Source organism: Macaca fascicularis, chromosome 20 (genome assembly GCF_037993035.2).
Source record: "Macaca fascicularis isolate 582-1 chromosome 20, T2T-MFA8v1.1".
Lineage (NCBI taxonomy): Eukaryota > Metazoa > Chordata > Mammalia > Primates > Cercopithecidae > Macaca > Macaca fascicularis.
In genome coordinates this window covers 84,497,644-84,513,901 of record NC_088394.1, presented here as the reverse complement: position 1 = coordinate 84,513,901, position 16,258 = coordinate 84,497,644, and the positions used below count along the sequence as shown (strand labels likewise).

The 16,258-nt window shown below is 50.1% G+C and overlaps 1 protein-coding gene across 10 annotated transcripts in view; it reads right to left on the bottom strand.

Moving 5' to 3' along the window:
• Positions 1-16,258, bottom strand: part of ZC3H18 (zinc finger CCCH-type containing 18) — a 69,110-nt gene that overhangs the window by 26,055 nt on the left and 26,797 nt on the right. For 6 of the 10 annotated variants that reach the window (XM_005592764.4, XM_015443058.3, XM_074026762.1 and 3 more), the window contains 4 exons: positions 12,142-12,290; positions 11,756-11,848; positions 10,516-10,673; positions 1,632-1,749 (listed from right to left, as the gene is read on the bottom strand). In XM_005592764.4, the coding sequence (XP_005592821.2) occupies positions 1,632-1,749; positions 10,516-10,673; positions 11,756-11,848; positions 12,142-12,290 (518 nt within the window). The remainder of the gene's footprint in view (positions 1-1,631; positions 1,750-10,515; positions 10,674-11,755; positions 11,849-12,141; positions 12,291-16,258) is intronic. The other 4 variants (XM_045382060.2, XM_074026758.1, XM_074026759.1 and 1 more) reach the window with 1 other exon arrangement.

The following is a 16,258-nucleotide window of genomic DNA, read 5'->3' as shown; positions in this document are numbered from 1 at the left end:
AATATTCAATGTTAAAACTGAATAAAGTCCAATTACAGTGCACCTGACGAGTTTCAGGTTCGAGGCCTCTGCTGGGGAGATGTGGGGTGCACCCCCAGCCTCCCTGCTGCCCCTCCCTCAGACACAGCAGAGAAGAACGCAGTGGAAAGGGATTCCTGGGGCTTTCTCCCACATTCCAGGGTGCCCTGCCCAGGGGTAGGGAGCAGGACCCTGCAGCCCACCTGCAATGAGGAAGCTGCTCTATGGAGAGACGGGGCACGAGAGGATCAAGCAGGGGGACTTCTCTGGCACAACAGGGCCCTCTCCTCTCGGTGAGCTCACCCTGTTGGGCTCCTGAGGAGACAGCCGCACCTGGTCCTCAAAGCTCATGACTGTCCCCGCAGTCACAGAGCAGGAACTACACAGCAGCTTCTAACGGACCCTTCCCTGGAGCACTTCGTCAAATCACCCTAACAGTTAAGATGAGGAACTCACAGTCTGAAGCACTTAATTCATCAATACGCTAAACTGAGGCTCAGACCAGGGAGATTTCCAGGGAGGAAATCTCAGTATAGACCAGTCTTCCATGAGAGCAGTGAGGTGCAGCAGGCCCGCAGGAACACACTTAACAAGCTGGCTGAAGTAGATGAAAACAGCCGCCACATCCTAAACGGGATCACTGAGGGGCAGGGAAGAGTGACACACCCGATCAGGGAGACACAGGCATCATTAAGTATACTGGCAAATCTCATTTTCAAAACCAGGCCGAGCTGGGTTCCGGGGCTCACACCTGTAATCCCAACACTTTGGGAGGCCGAGGCAGGCAGATCACCTGAGGTCGGGAGTTTGAGACCGGCCTGACCAACATGGGAAAACCCCGTCTCTATTAAAAATACAAAAAATTAGCCAGGTGTGATGGTGGGCACCTGTAATCCCAGCAACTCAGGAGGCTGAGGCAGGAGAATCACTTGAACCTGGGAGGTGGAGGTTGCAGTGAGCTGAGATCATGCCATTGGACTCCAGCCTGGGCAACAGAGTTAACTCCATCTCCAAAAAAAAAAAAAGAAAAGAAAAAAGAAAGAAAGAAAAAGAAAAAACCAGGACAGGCGCAGTGGCTCACATCTGTAATCCCAGCACTCTGGGAGGCCGAGACAAGTGGGTTGCTTGAGCTCAGGAGTTCAAAACCATCCTGGGAAACATGGTAAAACCCTGTCTTTACAAAAAAAATACAAAAAATTAGCTGGGCATGGTGGTGCATGCGTGTGGTTCCAGCTACTCAGGAGGCTGAGGCAGGAGAATCGCTTGAACCCAGAAGGTAGAGGTTGCAGTGAGCCGAGATTGCGTCAGTGCACTCCAGCCTGGGTGACAGAGTGAGACCCCATCTCAAAAAACAAAAAACAAAAACCAAAAAAAAAAACTCCCAAAACTATAGCAAGAACCAGTTTTCAGGCAAGTCCTTGTTCAAATGACCACTGATTTAATCGCTGGCTCTGAATTAGTTCTCCATAACAATCAATTTGGTTTTGAAATTGGTACACTGTGCTGACTCTATAAGCTCATATAAAGCCCTATATTTTCTACTATAAATAAAAAGGGATGACTTTAATGAACAGATCATGAAGTTCATATCTGGATATTTAAGTCATACTTACTCGGTAATTATGGTACGGCTCTGTTTCTGTATACTGCACCCTGAAATTCTCATACTGTCCGCCACGCCAAAACCGCTCAATTTCATAGTCATAATAAGGGTCCGCATAAGGCTCGAGTCTGAAAAGGGCCAATGAAAAAGAACTCTCATCACTTAGGAACACTGGTATAAAAAGACCACATGAAACATTAGGGACAGACAGTAACAGACCGTGACTCAGTGGGGTTTACTCCAGGAGTGCAAGGTTAGCTCAAGGTTAGGAAATCTATCCACAAACTACATGTAAGAGCAGGCCAAAAGTCAAGGGGTTCTTTTCACAGATGACAAAAATGTCTGACAAAAATTCAATAGCCTTTTTGATAAAAATACTCAAGAAAATAGGAAGTGAGGGCTGGGTGCGGTGGCTCATGCCTATAATCCCAGCACTTTGGGAGGCCAAGGCGGGTGGATCACCTGAGGTCGGGAGTTTGAGACCAGCCCGACCAACATGGAGAAACCCCGTTTCTACTAAAAATACAAAATTAGCCGGATGTGGTGGTGCATGCCTGTAATCCCAGCTACTCAAGAGGCTGAGGCCGGAGAATCACTTGAACCCGGGAGGCGGAGGTTGCCGTGAGCCGAGATCGTGCCATTGCATTCCGGCCTGGGCAACAAGAGTGAAACTCCATCTCAAAAATTAAACAAACAAACAAACAAACAAGGAAGTGATACTTTAGCATGATAAAAATATACTGACACACTTTGGAACTAAAGCCAGCACCTTACTCACTGGAGAACAGGAGGAGCTCCCCCAGGAGACTCCGCAACCACCTGTCCCTGTGTGGAGGCACCACCTGACTGGACAAGGGGAGCCCACAGACGCACAAGAACACACAAAAAAGGAGCAAAGCGAGCTCAGATTCGCACAACGATACGATGCTACACACGAAAACCCAGAGACCTGATAAAGCCAATTCAAATACACAAAAAAGAAATTTGGAAAGGCAGAGGATTAAAAAAATTAACATAGAAATCAGTGTCTTCATAGACACAGATTATAACCAGTTAGGAGGCAGAGTGGAGAAAACCACATTTCCAAAAGCAACAAAGAAGAAAAAAATACTGAGGAATAAAATATTAACATATTTCACCAGAAACGTGCAGAGCTCATTCCTGAGAGATACGAAGCGCGCGTGAATAAATGGGGAGACGCCTGAGAGACACGAACAGTGTGTGAATAAGTGGAGAGACGCCTTTGTGAATAAATGGAGAGACACCTGACATGAAGTGTGTGTGAATAAATGAGGAGATGCGGCCGGGCGCTGTGGCTCAAGCCTGTAATCCCAGCACTTTGGGAGGCCGAGACGGGCGGATCACGAGGTCAGGAGATCGAGACCATCCTGGCTAACACGGTGAAACCCCGTCTCTACTAAAAAGTACAAAAAACTAGCCGGGCGAGGTGGTGGGCGCCTGTAGTCCCAGCTACTCGGGAGGCTGAGGCCGGAGAATGGCGTGAACCCGGGAGGCGGAGCTTGCAGTGAGCTGAGATCCGGCCACTGCACTCCAGCCTGGGCGACAGAGCGAGACTCCGTCTCAAAAATAAAAAAAATAAAATAAATAAAATAAATAGATAAATAAGGAGACGCCTCTGACACAAAGTGTGCATGAACAAATGGGGAGACGCCTCTGAGAGACACGAAGCGTGCGTGAATAAATGGGGAGACGCCTCTTGCACTGGGACAGGACAGCTCGGAATCGCCCACAAGTCAGTCCTTCCTATGCTGACTTATAAATGTAACACAATCCCAGCAAAAACACCAATGAGCCTCTTTACGGAGCCAGACAAGCTGACACCCAAGTTCATGTGAAAAATCAGACCCCAAGACCAGCCAAGAAAACCCTGGAAATGAAGACATGCCAGACACGACCTCTGAGATATTAAACATCCTAAAAAGCCTGTATAATTAAGCCAGTGCCATCGCAGCACATGAAAACCGGCGGCCAGAAGCAGCAGGCAGGAGGTCCAGACACAGACCAGGCACGCCCAGAGAGGTGGCGTCTCAGGGACAGAGGGGATTCTTCCTCGAACAGGGAGGGGTCAACTGTCCCGCTGCTGGGAAGGTCAGGCTGTCTTCCCCACTGCGCACAGGGTGGTGGGGTCTGCTCTAAGCTCCTGCCGGGGCCCACAACTCTGCACCTCCTTTCCTGCAGAGCAGAGGAAACAAGGTGCACACCAGCAACAGGAGGTCTCTGGACACCCCTCCAGGGTAGTCTCAGCCCCAGGCCAACCCACTGCTTTGCGTAGACTGGGTGGGAACCTGATGCATCATGGTTTGCGGTGGCTCCAGCTATGGGTGGCCACTAACAGCCTCGAGGTCATCTCCTCAACTCTCCACATGGCCTAGCACTGGCTCTCCCAAAGGACACAGCTTCAGTTCGTTCCAATCAGTCCGACCTCATTCAATCGAATGTGCACACTACTCAAATCACACTGAATTATGATACTCAGTAAACATCTGTAGAGACCTGTGGTGACATGACATCATGCTACATAAAAACGAAGAGGAAGCCTGGACAGCATGCGAGACCCCGTCTCTACAAAAATACAAAATTAGCCAGGTCTGGAGGCGCACGGCTGTGGCCCCAACTACTTGGCGGGCTGAGGCAGGAGGATGGCATGAGCCCAGCAGGGCAGAAAAGCCTTTCCCAAAATGAGTGTGAGGGTGCGTGTTCTCTGACGAGAGGGCTGTGCTGGCAAATTTGTTTTTGGGAAACTGCACTGAAGCAAAATGAAAAGGCCTCTTTCCTCTTTCCTGCAGGCTTTCTGGCAGGTGGGTGAGTGGACAGGAACGCGGCACACAGCGTTTCCTCAGCGGGGCTGCCTCGGAACCATCTGCTCCTCAGCCGCGCGCTAGAGAACGTGCCACCACGGCACGCCACCGGGAACCGCAACCGCGCGCTAGAGAACGTGCCACCACGGCACGCCACCGGGAACCGCAACCGCGCGCTAGAGAACGTGCCACCACGGCACGCCACCGGGAACCGCAACCGTGTGCTGGAGAATGTGTCAACACGGCACGCCACCAGGAATTGCAACCATGCCAACAACGGACTCCTCAGCACTATCATGAAAAATTCTGAAACACTCTTGAAATGAATTTGGAAGGGTATTTAATTCAATTTAAAAATAAATGCTACTGGGCAATATCATGGTCTGCACAAACACTTCCCAAACTGTTTTAGGGAACCCAAAATGTTAATGGGCCTTTTGAGAAAAGGATTCTGTGATCAAGCAAGCTTGGGCAAAGCTGGCTCGCAGCAAACGGGAGGCTCGCGCCTCATTCTGCAGTCACCACTTAACCAGCCAGCACGAACAGCGTCCTGTGCACACACATGCATTCTGCACTCCACAAGCCCCACGTCCCCAGAGGTCTGGGCAGTGTCAGACTCAGCACTGCCACGTGGAGTGCACTACTCCTCGCTGGAGGGGAGAACCCGAGGTCCTGGCCGAGAGGAACTATTGGACACGCCCACCAGAGGCAGGTGGTTTCTGCCCATAGCCCTGCCCAGGGAGAGGCATGGCAGGTGAAAAGTTGAGCAATTAGAGAACGTGTAAGAATCAGACCTTTGGAGCTTGGAGATCACTTTGTTTAACCATTTCATTTCAATGACAAGGAAACTGGAGCTCAAAAAGTACTAGAAAAAGTTCTAAAATGTCGAACATGACCCACTTTTAATCTAAGGGTTATGCAATATTACACAATGAAATTGTGCATTTGCACAATTCAGGTTGAAATCGTGCTGACCTCAACCCAGGTGGAGGGAGGCTGTGCTCTGCAAAGGGTGGGAGTCAGGTGCTCACATGCCCCTGCCTGCTGCAGAGACCCAAGGTGAAGAGGAGGGTCCCAGGCAGTTCACTAAGGGAGCAGTGATGCAGCCCCCTGCTGCCTCTTGTCCCTCACCCCACCCAACATGGTCTGGGTGGTGCCCACCTGCCTGTTGCCCACCTTCCTGTTGCAATGTTGGCTACTGAAAGTGAAGGCAGGGGATGAGGTCCCCAAAGGCATGAAGAGGCCACAGCAATGCCTGGGCACCCATACACCCATCTGCCCTCAGAGTCTGTGGGACTGTGGGCTTGCTCATGTGGAGCAGGCCCTGTCTCACTCTCCAGGTAGCCCAACCCTCCCTCCCTGCTCACTCAGGGGGCTTCCCTACAGAGCACCAGCAAATCCCAGGGAAATCCACTTATACTTTCTCAGGTAAGCCTCTGGGACAAAGGAGGTGCTCGACGAGCATCTGGCAGACCTGTTACCTGAGGAAAGGGAGTGTGCTTTTTGAAAATTACTGTTCTGGTTTCTCTGTATCCCAGCCTGACATCCTACTCCAAAGAATAGCAGCCTGCACTCCCGCCTCTAATACTCTGGCACGGCACCACTTCCTGTGCTGGGGGCGTATGGGAAGTTGGCAGGGCCCAGTCCGTGGCCCTGGCCATGGCCTGACAGCCTGAGGCTGATTTAATCAGAAACTCTGTTCACGGTGGAGCTACTCCTGACGACCACATTTCTCACAGGTGACATCCTGTGCACACCAGAGGCCCCTCGTGTCTTTGGGTCACATGTCCCTATTGGACATGTAGAACATTCTGGGTACAGTAGCCCTATGCAAAGATGACATTTCTCTTTTTTTTTTTTAAGACAGAGTCTCACTCAGTTGCCCAGGCTGGAGTGCAGTGGCGCCATCTTGGCTCACTGCAAGTTCCGCCTCCCGGGTTCATGCCATTCTCATGCCTCAGTCTCTCGAGTAGCTGGGACTACAGGCGCCCGCCACCACGCCCGGCTAATTTTTTTGTATTTTTTTTTTAGTAGAGACGGGGTTTCACGGTGTTAGCCAGGATGGTCTCAATCTCCTGACCTTGTGATCTGCCCGCCTCGGCCTCCCAAAGTGCTGGGATTACAGGTGTGAGCCACCGCGCCTGGCCGTCATTTCTTAAAGTCTTACATATGTGAGAGTTTTTTGTTCTGTTTTTTGAGAGTCTCGCTCTGTCGCCCAGGCTGGAGTGCAGTGGCACCATCTCAGTTGCTGCAACCTCCACTTTTCGGGTTCAAGAGATTCTCCCACCTCAGCCTCTTGAGTAGCTGGGATTACAGGCACACATTACCACGTCTCAAAAAAAAAAAAAATAAACAAACAAATAAATAAAATAAAATAAAATAAAAAAGATATGGAGTCTCACTCTGCCGCCCAGGCTGGAGTGCAGTGGCACAATCTTGGCTCACTGCAACCTCCGCCTGCCAGGTTCAAGCAATTCTCCTGCCTTAGCCTCCCGAGTAACTGGGATTACAGGAGCACACTACCATGCCCTGCTAATTTCTTCTGTATTTTAGTAGAGACAGGGTTTTACCATGTTGCCCAGACTGGTCTCGAACTCCTGAGCTCAGGCAATCCGCCCGCCTCGGCCTCCCAGAGTGCCGGGATTACAGGTGTGAGCCACCGCGCCCGGCTGCAAAGTATTATTTTTACTAAGTGATCCTGCTAGGAGAATTTTTAATTCCAAAAGAGATATAAAGAAAAAACAGGCTGGGTGTGGTGGCTCATGCCTGTAATCCCAGCACTTTGGGAGGCCGAGGTGGGCAGATCACGAGGTCAGGAGATCGAGACCATCCTGGCTAACACGGTGAAACCCCATCTCTACTAAAAAAAAAACACAAAAAATTAGCTGGGTGTGGTGGCGGGTGCCTGTAGTCCCAGCTACTCGGGAGACTAGGGCAGGAGAATGGCGTGAACCCGGGAGCCTACAGTGAGCCAAGATGGCACCACTGCACTCCAGCCTGGGCGACACAGCGAGACTCTGTCTCAAAAAAAAAGGAAAACAACAACAACAACAAAAGGAAAAACGATTTTCTTGTCCTTTACACAGTGTCAGACTATTCCCTGAAGACTTCTCGAACAGGCACCATATTCCACTGGTTCTACAACGACGTGTTTACTCCATCCCGCAGTAAGCAAAGCCTGCCTGCATGAAGGTGCTGCTACGTGACAATTATTTGCAAAACTCAACATCAGGTGGCTAACGTCTATATTCCCAGCAACTTAGAAGGCTCAGGCACGAGGACTGCTTGAGTTCAAGAGTTGCAGACCAGCCTGAGCAACATAGCAAGATCTCATGTCAAAAAGCCAATAGAAAACCCTCAACATTAGGGAATAAAATGACGTGGTATCTTTAGAGAGTTTATGTCCCTGGAATTACTTAAAATCAATGATTCTCAGAATTACCTGGAGGGCTTGTTTTTAACAAACCACTGGCTGGGCTCTCCCTGGAGTTTCAGACTCAGACTGTCCGGGGTGGGGCTGAGAACCTGACCTCTCACATACCGCCGGGACAGCCGTGGCTGAGGGTGAGGCGCCACGCCAGGAGGTCACAGCTATCAATCCAGGCTGCACTCTCCTCACCTGTGCAGCAGGGACATGGCCCTGACCTCGGCCTGCTGTGACCCAAAACAGGTCAGGGGCACCGGATGCAAAGCCTGTCACGCAGCAGGATTCCAGCATGCGAGTGTTGCTGGCTTGGCCTCTTCTGTGCCATGAAGGCCCTGGAGCCTGACGGCCAACTGGGCTGCCAGCCACCCTCCTGCACACCCTACAAGCTGTGGCCTGCTTTGCCAGCTGTTTCAGGTGAGGCCCAGCCTGCAGCGGGCACGGGTAGGACCGAGAAGGCTGGGTGACATGGGGAGCCACTCCTGCTAACAGCACGCACCAAGACGCCTGAGCTTGCTGCGCAGCTCCCTCCCTCCCTCTGGGTTTCAGCAGCCCAGCCACACTGGCTCCCTCCACTCACTGTTTTCCTCTGCAGCCATCTGGTGGACCCAACTTTCCCCTAGATGCTCTTTGTGACAATCATAGGGTGGTCTCCACCCTCCTGGCAGGACGCTGACTGACAGTTCTTCCCACTGTGTCTATCAGAAACAGCCAGGGCACCTTGCCACTGTGACACATGCACCCTGACCCTGTTCCCAGAGGTCCTGACTCACCAGGTCTCAGGGGAGGTCTGGCACAAAAGGCCTCAGGTTAACTGTAACATGCAGAGGCTGCACTATAAAAACAAACAAAACACAAACATACAGAAAAATCTGGCTCTCAGACACCAGTGAAAACCTTTCAGCCCTGACTGCCGAGGCTTTAGCATTTGGGGGTCCTCCTACAGTGTAGATACTGGCTCCTGGGAGAGAAGCTAGAGAGCCAGGAGTCAGCTTCTGTCACCTGGTGCCAGGACGGGAGACACCTGTTTCTGTAACCAACACTGATATACAACACACACACAGAGGGCACTCCAAAAAACCTGAGAGACCTGCCGAACCACTTCCAAGCAGGCAGTTTTCAGGTCCCTGCTCCAGTCAGGGAAACTGGAAATAGAGGTCAAGGATCATGCCCAGGTTCTAAGATCCATCATTCCATCATTCCTCACACATATTTATAGAGTCCTCTGTGCGCACGAGCTCTGGGGCAGGAAACACGACACGTACATCTAACAACAACAACAACAAAACACAAAGGCCTCCAGGGCTTCGGGAGACACCCCTGGGGATCCTGCAGAGTTTTGACTCGAATGCATCTTTCTGTGATCTGACATTCCACACGAAATTTAATTAGAAAATGTACACTTTTTAACCAAGTCTTTAAATACCTATCCCTTCAACGTCTAAGTTGTCACCTTCAGGGGCAGGTGTGGGCCACTGGGGCTTCCTCCCCCAACTCCCGCAGGCAGAAAGCCCAGGGGAGCCTGCTCGCAGCAAGAAGGCCTTGAGAAGGGCCTGCAGGGCCAAGTCAACAGGACCGAATCCTGGAGCGCACGCACTGCACGCCTTCCTTTTCTGTGGCCGTTCATTATCACTCCAGACAGAAATCATAGTGATTATGATTCCCTGATAGCTACCAGCAATGTGCAGGGCTGCTAAGGCCTCAGCATAATGGAGCGCCAATTCAGATCTGAGCGAATTACAATCCAGTTCCCCGCCCTGAACCTCACCCGGCCGCCCACAGGCAGAGTTTTGTAAACAGCACTTTGTATGCCACGCAATCCCCCCAAGGTCTGACTTCCACCCTTCAACCTAGGCACTTCTTCTGTAAGACAGGATTTTTAAACACCAGGCATAAATGGGCCGGGCACAATGGTTCACGCCTGTGATCCCAGCACTCTGGAAGGCCGAGGTGGGCGGATCACTTGAGGTCAGGAGTCCGAGAACATCCTGGCCAACATGGCGAAATCCCATCTCTACTAAAAATACAAAAATTAGCTGGGTGTGGTGGTGTACGCCTGTAGTCCCAGCTACTTGGGAGGCTGAAGCAGGAGAACCGCTTGAACCCATGGAGGCGAAGGCTGCAGTGAGCCGAGATTGTGCCACTGCACTCCAGCCTGGGTGACAGAGTGAGAATCCGTCCCAGAAAAAACAAAACAAAACAAAACAAAAACACCAGCCATCAATGCCCTGAAGGAGCCAAGCAGTGAAGACAAAACAGCACTGACAGCGAAGAGGCTGTAGCTGTTATGCTCCTGGCTTGTGGCAACCTCCACACATTTCCTGGCTCCCGGCTAATGTGGGGAGGGTAAGGAGCCAGAAACACAGACTTGGGAGGCTCTAGAGGCCTCGAGGACAGCTGCAAAAACTCTCAGAGCTCAGGAACCACAGCGGTGTGAGTGCTGCCAGTCAAGGCCCGCAGCACAGAGCCGCAACGCTTCCTTCCTAGAAGCAAAAAGCTGAGATGAGCTGTGAGAACCATGCCTGAACGCTCTCAGGCATGTCACTGCGACTCCAGCAAGCGGGGCTGGGCCCCAGCCGAGTGCACCCTGGGGCCCCGGACATGGCCGCAGGCAGGGAGGAACCGGAGGGGCAGGCGGGGCCATTCCTTACACTGTGTCTCTGACATCTCTCGGGAGCCGAGAATTCCAATCTCGAAAAGCTTCATTTTCTTTGTCAAATTCCCGTTCGTCTTCGCCAATGGTCACCGTAAACCTTTTCTCTTCAAAGTCAGGCTCCTGTTCTTTTCGGATAGTTGCTTTTTTTAAAACCTACCATTGTAAGAAGAAAGAAGTCAACACGGAGTGGAATACTGGGCGTCGCTGTTAGGAAACACAAAAGCGGCCGCCCCACCCGACCGCAGCAGCCCCCCAGGAGCAGGAGCTGCCGGCTGCAAGTGCTCGAGGGTGAGGGCGGGCACAGCACAGGCGTCTTTCTGGGCAGGGCAGTCTGTGCCCGTCTCTGCATGAACAGCTGCCCCCAGCCTCCGTGTGCCCACGTGAGGTACTCATCACTTCCTTCAACCACCCTTGGAACTGAACTCACGGTTCAGTTACTCAGTGACAAGCAGCACGTGGAGTGGCTGGAGTCTCAGAGGGAAGGAGGTGACATGCCGAGGGAGTGAGGAGGAACATCTTGTCCATCACTTCCCAGCAGAGAGGCTGACCAGGAATATGAGGAAGCGGGGCTGGGTGCCGGCAGAGTGGTTCCCAGAGCTTAAGTTCATACACTGGGGCCAACATGGGCCTAGAGGGAGGGAGTGTGCAGTGACGGGGCCAGAAAGCCCCAAGCTCTCTCCAGAAGAACAGTCTCAGGAGCATGGGGCGCAGATCCTGGGGTGCGGCGAGGGCAGTCTCACCAGGCTTTCTGTGAGTGGCTGGAGACTGCACCCTGTGCTCCTGGGCAGCGCCAGTCGGGGGCCCAGTGCTGATCCAGCCCCATGAAAACAGTGGGTATGCCCTGGACTGAACTTCCTGGCCTACTGGGTTGCTGCCTGAGACAGTTAGATTTAATCCTCCATCTTTCTGGGCCTGGTGGCGCATGCCTGTAATCCCAGCTATTTGGGAGGCCGAGGCAGGAGAATCACATGAACCTGGGATGTGGAGGCTACGATGAGTCAAGATTGGGCTATTGCACTCCAGCCTGGGCGACAAGAGCGAAACACCCGTCTCACAAAAAAAAATAAAAAAAATAAAAAAAATAATAAAGACACCACAGAAACCGACCCCTAACTTCGGAGCTTTTTTTCTGGGGCTTTCTATGGCTGTCTCTGGACTGAGGAAATCCCAGTTTTGTCAAGAACCACTCCTGTAATAGCATCTTTCTTGTCAGGATTTCTGCCGAATTCTATTACCTCTTTTGCATGCCGGAGTCCTCGTTCCCAGGCACTCTCTGTTGGGGGCTCTGGAGGGGGTGGAGGCAAAATTTCATCAACTACCGGCCCACCCTGTTGAAAAATGAGAAGGGAGAAGGTGAGAAAGTAAAACTTTCAAGTGTACAGAGAAACCAGACAGTAAAAACATCAACTACAACACCAGCTGGCCGCGTGTGGCCGCTCTCCTTCCACCAAGCCTCACTCCGTCCCCAGAAAGCCGAGGCCTGCTTCCACTCGGGACAACAGAAGCAGCTGAAACGGGGCACTGAGCCTGCGCTAAGGCACAGCGACTTGTCTTAAGCTTGAGATTCAGACAGAGCTCAGCTGGCTGATGTGCTAACAATGAAAGAAGAGGCATCACGCACCCAAGGGTTGGCGGGCATCAGCGGGTGAGGTCCGAGAGGCGGGGCGCCATTAGGCGGGAAGGGGTCGGCTTTGGTGATTAGGGAGTAGTTCCCCTTGTCGTTCACTCCAGGGTGTATAAACCTACAATTCATTCCCCAGGTACAGTTCCCTATGGAAACAAAAGTGAGATCAGAAAGGGTCCACAAGAGCCTAACTGCACAAGGGCAGCTGCCGGGGTTGGGGGTGGGAGAGGGCAGAGGCCATGTTTACCCAGGCCTGATGGTGAGCCACACAGCAGCGGGGACTGAACGGGGAGGTGGGTGGGATAAGCCTGGAGAGGCTGAGCCAGGCAGCTGCACCTGCCCAGGCACAGCAGTTCCCCAGAGGCTGCCAGGAACCCATGGCGCCTTGGTCAGAGGAAACAGCCCGTTTCAGAGTCACTTTGTGGAGAGTTCATGCATACCAACTGAGTATTAATTTTCCCCTTAAACCAGAAAAGCCCCAGAGCCTTGCTTCCAGCCCTGGCCCAGGCTCATCTAGGTACACCTGGATGTTAACTGTATTTGTGCTGACACAGACATCAATGAGAAGCATTAACAATGATCAGAAGCCTGCAGGTGTGCTCAGGGTGCCCTTGGCCACCTCTGTACATCTGCATTTCTCTTATGAAAATTCTCACAGAGCATTTCAAGATATTTCTGGAATTTAAACAGGGCTTTTACACTTTGCTCATAAATAACAATCACAAACCTTCATCTTCAACAGAACATCAGAGTTAGTAAAGGAAACCTCGACTTTTCAGTGCAGAATATAAGACATCTAAGTGTTTAATTACTGAATCACTTTTTAAAAATGTACTTTTTTGAATAGATAATATGTATACATTGTTTAAAACCAAATATGGCATATAGTATCTAAGTGATTTTAGAAGTTTTTTCAATGGGTTAACTGCAGTTAGATTTTAAATCATTTAAAATTTTAATCTTAAACATCATTAACACTTAAGCTTGCATTAAAACCAACTCAACACAACATAATAACAATATCAATCCAAATTAAACATGAAAGAAAGTAAACTTAAAATTGCTTATCTGGAAATGCAAAAATGACAAACTAATTTTTAAAATTTCTAAAAGCATTTCAGAGATCACACATAAGTCAAAAGAGGTTGGGAGGCCAGGCACAGTGGTTCACGCCTGTAATCCCAGCATTTTGGGAGGCCGAGGCGGGAGGATCGCGAGGTCAGGAGATCGAGACCATCCTGGCTAACAGTGAAATCCCATCTCTACTAAAAAAAAAAGATACAAAAAATCAGCCTGGCATGGTGGCAGGCGCCTGTAGTCCCAGCTACTCGGGAGGCTGAAGTAGGATAATGGCGTGAACCCGGGAGGTGGAGCTTGCAGTGAGCCAAGATTGCGCCACTGCACTCTAGCCTGAGTGACAGAGCGAGACTCCATCTCAAAAAAACAAAACAAAACAAACAAAAGAGGTTGGGAAATGTTATTCTATAGGGGGTTCAAAAATCCAGAGCCTCAGAGAGATTTAAAGAAAAACCGACAATGCAGTCATACATCTAAGAGACTCAACATACCACAGAGCTCTTCATGGTTTGCCTCTGAAAATACCCATGCAGTATTCAAAATCACGTGTGTAACTAAACAAGTAACAAAAGCTCATTGTAAAAAATGTCCAAGTACAGAAAAGTGCTGACAACAGAAACCACAGCTTTTCTGTACTCCTTTTTCCTGTTTTTCAGACGGAGTCTCGCTCTGTCACCCAGGCTGGAGAGAAATGACGCAATCCTGGCTCACTGCAACCTGCACCTCCTGGGTTTCAGCGATTCTCCTGCCTCAGCCTCCTGAGTAGCTGGGATTATAGGTGGACACCACCACGCCCAGCTAATTTTTATATTTTTAGTAGAGACAGGGCTTCACCATGTTGGCCAGGCTGGTCTTGAACTCCTGACCTTGTGATCTGCCCGCCTCAGCCTCCCAAAGTATTGGGATTACAGGCATGAGCCACCGCACTCGGCCTCTGTACTACTTTTTCATCTAGAATATGTATCTGGGTGGTGGCTAAATGTTATTGTTCTTCTATTTACAAAAATTTTTAGGACATCACCTACGAACCTGCTGTCAAAAAAGATCCTTTCTCACTGATATTGGCAGGGGGAGAAAAGAGGAATAAGGCAGAAGAGAACAAACCAGCAAGCACCGAAGAGCAAGCCGAGAAGGTGAGCGTGGGGCTGCCACCAGACACTAGACGCTGATGGGTGACAGTGTTCAGCTCTCGGGGGCCACCTGCCCGGGGGGGCTGAGCGCTGCCCTGCCCCTGGCCAGAGTAAAGGGGAAGATGGCTCTGGAAAGCAGCACAGTTGGCCTGCACATCTAGCTGGGACACACCTAAAGCAGATGTCAGGCAAAAAGAACACTGCTGTCCCATCCACCTTTTTAAAATGTGAACTTTTATCTGTGTAGGAACACACCCAACTGTTGGGAATGTGGGAAGAGGCTTTAGATTTTATTTTCTCGACTTCTGCCAGTCCATTTTTCCTTTTTTTTTTTTTTTGAGACAGAGTCTTGCTCTGTTGCCCAGGCTGGAGTGCAGTGGAGTGATCTAGGCTCATTGCAACTTCTGCCTCGTGGGTTCAAGCAATTCTCCTGCCTCAGCCTCCTGAGTAGCTGGGATTACAGGTGGACACCCCCACGCCCAGCTAATTTTTGTATTTTTAGTAGAGATGGGGTTTTGCCATGCTAGCTAGGCTGGTCTCAAACTCCTGACCTCAGGTGATCCGCCCGCCTCGGCCTCCCAAAGAGCTGGGATTACAGGTGTCAGCCACCGTCCCCAGCCTTACTTTCATAGTTTAAAAAGCAATTTGTTAAAAAAAAAAAAAAAAATTATCCGAAAATGGAAGCAAAAATAAAGATCTTCTGGTATACAAACTGTATACTCTTCTGTTTCTAACTGGGACTTCAAACCCAGAATTTATGTGGATTGTGATTCTAACAGTATAAAGACAGTCCTGCAGATATTGCGTACAAAGACACGGCCTCAGGCCAGAAGAGGACAAGGACAGAGGCCGCTGGAGCGGGGCAGAGGCAGCTCCTTCACTGCTGAAATGTCTAATACTATTTCTGGCTTCAAGGTAGGATGATGGTCTTTTTCTTCACTGGAATGTCAGCACAGTAGCAACTGTTTGTTTTTGTTTTTTCTGAGACGGAGTTTTGCTCTTGTTGCCCAGGCTGGAGTGCAATGGCACGATTTCAGCTCACTGCAACCTCCACCTCCCAGGTTCAAGTGATTCTCCTGCCTCAGCCTCCCAAATAGCTGGAATTACAGGCATGCACCACCACGTCTGGCTAATTTTGCATTTTTAATAGAGATGAGGTTTCTCCGTGTTGGTCAGGCTGGTGTTGAGCTTGCGACCTCAGGTGATCCACCCACCTCGGCCTCCCAAAGTGCTGGGATTACAGGCATGAGTCACCGCGCCCGGCCAACTATTTTATTCTCTTATTAATCTTCATGTCTGTGTAAACATTGTGTTATTTTACATATATGAAATATTTCATAATAAAATGAAATACTTGTAAATAAAAAATATCCACCCACTCTAAAAGGTACACTGTGAAGTCGACCTCCTACCCCACGGCCATTGCCAGAGGCAGTTATGAATATACTGGGGCTCCATCCACCAATCATTCCCCCTTTTACCTGAGAATATAAATCATGCTCTGTGTTGAGCCTCGTTTTTTTTTACTGAACAATGTAACTACAGAAAGGGAACCTGCATGCTCAGCAGCAACAAACCCAAACTGGATCAGGGAAACAGACAGGAAACGTGGAAAATCCAGAAACTAAACAGAGACGGCAGGAAGTGAGGCTCAGCTCACGCTCCAGCACAGCCCACATGAAATATCTTTAAATGTCTCTTCTGATTTTGAATACGGTAAATATCCATTCCGTTTCCTTGGTTCACATGGGTCATTTCTATTGACGTGTATAATGGTATTAGAAATTGAGAAAGGCTTTTAAAGATAACTCATTATTGAACAACAACAAGGTATCCGATAGATAGTAACCAATATTTATGAAACTAGTTTAAAATACTTGGTGAGAGGAGTGGCATTCTTTGCCTTT